The sequence below is a fragment of the Arachis hypogaea genome, chromosome 3, assembly GCF_003086295.3.
Source record: "Arachis hypogaea cultivar Tifrunner chromosome 3, arahy.Tifrunner.gnm2.J5K5, whole genome shotgun sequence".
Taxonomy (NCBI): Eukaryota; Viridiplantae; Streptophyta; class Magnoliopsida; order Fabales; family Fabaceae; genus Arachis; species Arachis hypogaea.
The window spans coordinates 59,549,557-59,557,056 of NC_092038.1; the positions used below are offsets into that span (position 1 = coordinate 59,549,557).

Genomic DNA, 7,500 nt, shown 5'->3' on the forward strand with positions numbered 1-7,500 from the left:
TGGGGATTGTGGTTAAAACAAAGAAAAGAAATAGGAGGTCAATAAACATCACTAAACAAACGAGATGTTAATTAATCAAAGGTCCAATTGATCACCACGTCGGTATTGTAAATATGCAGTTAGGAATAATCCAGCCAAAGTAATAGGGATTAGTCCTAACACAATTCCAAATAGAAAAACTTCAATCATTCTTTTTTGTTTAAAAGGGAAGGAAAAGGGGAGGTAATATATATCCTTTATACTTAAACTAAATATTAATTAATCTGTATTGACCACGAATCTCAATGATCAAGAATTGGAAATTAACATGATAAAGAACTCAAGAATATCTAGTAGTATTTTTGTCATTAAAAGATATTTTTGACTGGTTAGTATTCCAAAAAAAATCATCAATTCTGCAACAAAACCGCTCATGCCTGGCAATGCAAGAGAAGCCATTGATAAGATACTGAAAACTGTGAATATTTTGGGCATTGGGATAGCCATTCCACCCATTTGGTCAAGATAAAGAAGACGTAGTCTATCATAACCTGTTCCCGCCAAGAAAAAAAGCGCAGCACCAATAAATCCATGAGAGATAATTTGTAAAATGGCCTCGTTGAGCCCCGTATCACTTATAGAACCAATTCCAATAATTATGAAACCCATATGAGATACCGAGGAATAAGCTATTCTTTTCTTTAAATTACGTTGACCAAGAGATGTTGAAGCTGCATAGATTATTTGAATTGAACCTAATAACATTAACCAGGGGGAAAATATGGAATGAGCGTGAGGTAATAATTCCATATTAATTCGAACCAATCCATATGTGCCCATTTTTAATAAGATTCCGGCTAAAAGATACAAGTGCTGTAATGTGCCTCTCCGTGGGTGTCCAGTAACCATGTATGTAAGTTAAACCAACTCTCATACGGGCTCCAGGCAGTTCATTCATTTGACCGTACACTAGAGCAACTTTTGATTCTCCAATAGTTTTTTCATTAATTACTCCGGATTCTTTCATTTTCATGTAAAGATCATTTTCCTCACGAGTACGCTCCCCCACTCTGCCAAATACGGATACACCGCCATGAGCTTTGGCAATGTTATTGATCAATTCCATAATAAGTACTGTTTTACCCACTCCAACTCCGCCAAAGAGTCCAATCTTTCCTCCACGGCGATAAGGAGCTAAAAGATCTACTACTTTAATTCCGGTTTCAAAAATGGATAATTTTGTGTCTAATTGTATAAAGGCAGGCGCGGATCGATGAATAGGAGATGTTGTGCGAGTATCTACAGGACCCAAATTATCAATAGGTTCGCCAAGTACGTTAAAAATTCGTCCTAGAGTTGCTCCGCCCCCTGGAACACTTAGGGGAGCTCCCATATCAATCACTTCCATTCCTCTCATTAGACCATCTGTAGCGCTCATAGCTACAGCTCTAACTCGATTATTTCCTAATAATTGCTGTACTTCACAAGTCACGTTAATTTGTTGACCAACAATGTCTCGACCCTTTACTACCAGAGCGTTGTAAATATTTGGCATCTTCCCTGGAGGGAAAGCTACATCCAATATCGGACCTATTATTTGGTCGATACGTCCCAGGTTTTTTTTTTCAAGCACAGAAATCTCAGGACCAGAAGTGGTAGGATTTATTCTCATATTTTAATATATCCTTTTTTTAGTTTTAGTTAGATTAGAAGATTTTTGAAATCAAATTCAAAAAAATGCTTGATAACAAAGCAAAGTAAGTTGATCAGTTAATTAAATAGAAATAATAAAATAATAAATTGGAGTTAGTACTCTAGTTTGTACCATCCAAACAATTCAATTGTTTAACGTACTGCCTCCATTGCAATGGTTGAATTTTTCAACTTCAACCAAATGATTCAAAAAATTAATAGAATTAAATTATTAATTTGTATGAAATATTTTCTTTTTAGTTGGATGAAATCTTTCGAAAGTCTTGAATTTGTCTATAATTATAGACAATACCGCCTATATTTTCTATGGGATTCGAACCTGAACTTTATTTACGATTTGGTTCTTCTATATCATCGGCACCTATTGCTCATATTTCATGGGCGAGCATACAATTTATACCTAGTATTTTTTTTTACTATTTTGACATCTAGGATTAACATATATTACTGTCAAGGTCAAGAATTACTTTTTTATTTAGATTAGATATATTTTTTTATTAAAAAAAAAGGATAAGAGATTGGGAAAAACCAAGGATTGGGTTGCGCCATACATATGAAAGAGTATACAATAATGATGTATTTGGCAAATCAAATACTATCGTTTAATAACAAACTATTCGGATTGATTGATAATATTAGTTGATCATTTTTTGAAAGATTCTTGTGAAGTGAAAGGTTTCGTTAACTACTACAATTCCCATCCCCCCTAAAATTCTTGGAATTTATTGATAATTAGAATAGATTCGTAGACCAGGAGTACTGATCTGTTTTAAATTCAAACGCGTTTTAGATGATCCTTTTCTATTTCTTCTATATGGTAGAGTTAAAACTAAAAAAAGATTTCCCCTTCCCTATGTTTTCTCACGTTTTCAATAAAACCCTCTCGTAAAAGCATTTTAGCAATGTTTTCAGTAATGTTAGTACATGGTATTAGAACCGTTCCTCTTCCATTCATGTCAGCATTTCGTATAGAGGTTATTATGTCGGCGATGATGTCCTTACCCATAGGAAAATAAATGTTACCCTTTACTTACTTTTGATATAATCAGCATGCTCCGTGTTCTATATTTTCTAATATATATTAGAGTAATATAATTTGAAAATATTTTAGTTAAAATTAAAGAAAGATATCTAGTATATTTATATATCTTTAATAGAAAGATATCTATATAATATCTTATTTATATATTTCTTTTTATATTTCTATATTTATTTTTATACTTATTTTTATTCAAAAAGAATAATATATATTAAAAGAATAAAAAACGAAATCCAATTTTATTAATAATTAGATATATGTGTAAGACATAATTTATTAATTTATCTATTTCATTTTCATTAAATAATAAAATGTTTTTTCTTATAAGACCTCAGGTGCTAATGAAACTATTTTAGGGAAATTTAACTGTCTCAATTCCCGGGTGATTGCGCCAAAAATTCGAGTTCCTTTTGGATTTCCCTCTTGATCAATGACAACCGCAGCATTATCATCATATTGTATTATCATGCCATTGCTACATTTAAGTTCTTTACAAGTACGTACAATTACAGCTCTAATCACTTCTGATCTTTCTAAAGACATATTTGGTACCGCTTCCTTGATTACAGCAACAACAATGTCACCAATAGAAGCATATCGTCGATTACCTGCTCCTATGATTCGAATACACATCAATTGGCGGGCTCCGCTGTTATCGGCTACATTCAAATGGGTTTGAAGTTGAATCATATCATTCTTATTTTATCTGGTTTTTCAGTCCAAGGCTTGAAGTAAAAAAAATATTCTCTATTCAACAAAAGAAAGGAAAAATTGCCATGTTTTTTCCTCCAAAAGACCTCTTTCCTTTGGTTTTTATTATTTATTATCTTGAAATAATGAATTGAGTTTGGATAGGCATTTTTGATGCGGCTATTGAGATAGCCCTTTTGGCAATATTTTCTGCGACTCCGCCCATTTCATAAAGTAGGATACCTATCCAGAAGTTTTCGCAACTCAATCATGTATGATGGAATCATCAAAGATTTGACCTTTTCAAACTCTGTCTGTAACTCTCTGTAGGCTCGAGAAACAAAGAGAAGATGTGTACGAACGAGATATCCAGCAACAAGAAGAAGGAAAAGGATTGAATAGAGGAACTCCCGAACATTTAGCGATCTCAGATGTGTCAATATTCCGTTCCGAATGAAATTCAATGGGATCCATAGAGACCATGTCTTCATCCATAGGATTCCAAGTACCTGGATCAATCGAAAGTTCGATTCTATCTGAACTGCTCATTTTCAAATGATATCCACAGTGTTCACAAATATTCATTTTTGATTTAAAAAATTTCCTATAATTTAATCCATAACAATTTTCGCATTCAATCCATAAATGCTTGTATTTTTGAGTTTCATCGAGATCTTTAGAATCCTCTCTTTTAGTTAAATTCTCATTCGTGATAGTTGTTTTTATGGAAGAACCCTCGCTTTCACTACTATTTCCGCCCTTACCACAAATAGAAGTATAAAAGTAACTGTCATTGTATTTATCACTTTCACCTAAAATGTGACTAACAATACAGATTTGAGAACGAAGATAACTTTCAATGCAATTATGAATGCCATTTTTCCAACTCGATTTAGTATCATACATGTAATGATTCTCATGTCTCTTAGAGACATTATTCAGATAGCTAGAATTTTATTATAACTATCAAAAAGACTTTCTGGTTCACTTAGAAAAGAAGGATCATTAGAAATCTCCAAAAATTGATTTTCAATATCAAAATATATGGAATAACGGTTCCTTTGGCTATTGTTATCCCTAACTAAAAGAATTTTATCAGATAGGAAATTTCTAATGTTCCTGACACCGACTAAATAATCAACATTACTGTAACTAGAATTGTCACTATCATTCCAGCTAGGAAAGTCTTTTTCCATATCAATCAAAATTGGGTCTTCACTTGCACTGGTATTTTCAACAGGACCAAAACTATCCATTGAGTTACTTAGCCCACACCTGTATTCTAACTGCCTATAAAACAGCATAGAATTGAACCACCCTTTTTCCATAGAGTTTTTCCTCTATTACCATTAAAATACAATAGATGAATAGTCATTCGAAGAAAAATCATTAAACATAAATATAGAATATTCAAAATATTCTATCACATTTTTTTACTAATATATATAAATCCAATCACTAGGATTGGTAACTAGTAATAAGTTAATAAGGAGCGAGTGGATATAAAAAAAATCATTCTTTTTGGTGAGAACACATAGTATTATTTCACTATGTATGTCACTATATGTGCTGGAATTCCTTTTCATCAATTCTAGTACCCCTCTTTTATTGCCCCCTCTTTTTTCTTCTAATCTAATCCTTTTCTCTTCATTGTATTTAATAGAAGTAATAGAATTATTGGGGTAATAGAATTATTGCGACAATTTTGAATTGGTATTTACTTGGTCCAGGATCTTTTAGCTTTTCCTTGAATCATTAGGTTTAGACATTACTTAAGGGATCTTAAATCGTTTAAAAAAAAACAGCAACATACCAACCATTTCTTTTTTTTTTCTTTGAATTATACAAATTCAGGATTGTATCCCGGAATACACTTTTGCTTGCAATAGTTTTTTTTATCAATTCGAACAAAATTTACTATTGTTTACCTTGCTCAAATTTTATCTTTTTGCTTTCTCTATAAAAAGATACTTAATAAGTTGTTCTAATTTATTTTATTAATTTTTGCTACCCTTCCATACTTGCCCCTGAGAAAACAAAAATCAACTCGAGATAAAGAGGGGCGTGAACTTTTTGTAAGGCGTATGCCTACTTTTTTTGAGACATTTCCAGTTGTTTTGATAGACGGAGACGGAATTGTTAGAGCCGATGTTCCTTTTTGAAGAGCAAAATCGAAGTATAGTGTTGAACAAGTAGGTGTAACTGTTGAGTTCTATGGTGGCGAACTCAACGGAGTCAGTTATAGTGATCCCGCTACTGTGAAAAAATATGCTAGACGTGCTCAATTGGGTGAAATTTTTGAATTAGATCGTGCCACTTTGAAATCAGATGGTGTTTTTCGTAGCAGTCCAAGGGGTTGGTTTACTTTTGGACATGCTTCGTTTGCTCTTCTCTTCTTTTTCGGGCACATTTGGCATGGTGCTAGAACTTTGTTCCGAGATGTTTTTGCTGGCATCGACCCCGATTTGGATGCTCAAGTAGAATTTGGAGCATTCCAAAAACTGGGCAATCCGACTACAAGAAGGCAAATAGTCTGATTCGGATAGAACGTTATTTTTTTTGTTGTTTCTTTTTTACTATACTTTTGTTTGGGTGATTTAAATTAAATCATAGGGAATTTGATTAATCTTGATTTGAATGATTGTATTTTTTTACTCTAATCTAATAAACAGGTATGAAAGCTATAATTGTAAACCAGGATGAAATCTATGGAAGCATTGGTTTATACATTTCTCTTAGTCTCGACTTTAGGAATAATTTTTTTTGCTATCTTTTTTAGAGAACCCCCTAAAGTTCCAACTAAAAAGACGAAATGATTTTTCATTATCTCGATTGAAGTAATGAGCCCCAATATTGGTATATTGGGAGCTCATTACTTCAACTAGTCTCCGTGTTCTTCGAATGGATCTCTTAGTTGTTGAGAGGGTTGCCCAAAAGCAGTATATAAAGCATACCCAGTAAAACTTACAAGTAAACCAGATATAGAGATAGCAACTAGGGTTGCTGTTTCCATTTTTCTCAAATTTCAAGACCACAATGAATCTATAGGATAAAATCCTATATTTACAGTGAAATGGTATACAAAGTCAACAGATCTCAATGAATAAAAAATAGGATTTATGGCTACACAAACCGTTGAGAGTAGTTCTAGATCTGGTCCAAGACGAACTACTGTAGGGGCTTTATTGAAACCGTTGAATTCAGAATATGGTAAAGTAGCTCCGGGATGGGATATGGTTCCGAAGGATGAACTGGACAGTTCCAATAAGATTTCATTCTTGAACAAAAATCCGATAGACTTATTTGAGGGAGGGTCCCATTGGCGTGCATCCAGTAGGAATTGAACCTACGAATTCGCAAATTATGAGTTGGGCGCTTTAACCATTCAGCCATGGATGCTTAGCGGGGATCCTCGTACATGCTGCTACTATGGTAGCGGCGGAAATCTTTCTTGTAGCTAGACTTCTTCCTCTTTTCATAGCTATACCTACCATAATGAATGGAATAGCTTTCATTGGTATAATAACATTATTTTTGGGAGCTACTTTAGCTATTGCTCAAAAAGATATTAAGAGAAATTTGGCCTATTCTACAATGTCTCAATTGGGTTATATGATGTTAGCTCTAGGTATGGGATCTTCCCGAGCTGCTCTATTTCATTTAATTACTCAGTCCCAATGAAAAAGCAGAAAAAATGGGGTTGGTAAAAAATACTACTCCTAAACTTCCTAATACAAGACATGATCCCAAAAAGACTAAAAGAAAATCATGTAGTGGTTCAGGTAAATCCATTATATGTAAAATAAGAGATAAATGCATCGAAATTTCATGACCTTTTTGATACGACCAGGGAAATCTTTTATCTACGAGATTTCTCTCCGCATTGAATTTCATCAAATCCTAACAAGTCAGAATAGGTACCAGTTAAGTTATGGGATTTATGTTATTTCATTCGTTATACGAAAGAGTAGGTCGAGAAACTATATAATATATAATATAAGTATATATTAGTATATAAGTATAACTAAATATAAGTCTAACTATATAGATATATAGTTATAGAATAGTTATAGAACAGA

General features: G+C 33.0%; 1 protein-coding gene across 1 annotated transcript; it reads right to left on the bottom strand.

Annotated features, from left to right (window-relative positions):
• Positions 1 to 75: 75 nt before the first annotated feature.
• LOC140183496 (ATP synthase subunit beta, chloroplastic-like) lies at positions 76 to 2,109 on the bottom strand. The gene is made up of 3 exons (XM_072231944.1): positions 802 to 2,109; positions 417 to 710; positions 76 to 155 (listed from the first exon to the last, which is right to left on the bottom strand). Exons 1-3 carry the CDS (start codon positions 1,649 to 1,651, stop codon positions 76 to 78), a joined length of 1,224 nt encoding a protein of 407 aa, XP_072088045.1. The 5' UTR covers positions 1,652 to 2,109.
• Between the last annotated feature and the right edge of the window lie 5,391 nt (positions 2,110 to 7,500).

Coding starts and splice junctions, on each gene's coding strand:
- LOC140183496 (XM_072231944.1), bottom strand. CDS start 1,651: ATGAGAATAAATCCTACCACTTCTGGTCCTGAGATTTCTGTGCTTGAA. Junction 711..801: donor AAATGGGCACATATGGATTG/GTTCGAATTAAT, acceptor TAATCTATGCAG/CTTCAACATCTCTTGGTCAA. Junction 156..416: donor GGCTTCTCTTGCATTGCCAG/GCATGAGCGGTT, acceptor GAATTGTGTTAG/GACTAATCCCTATTACTTTG.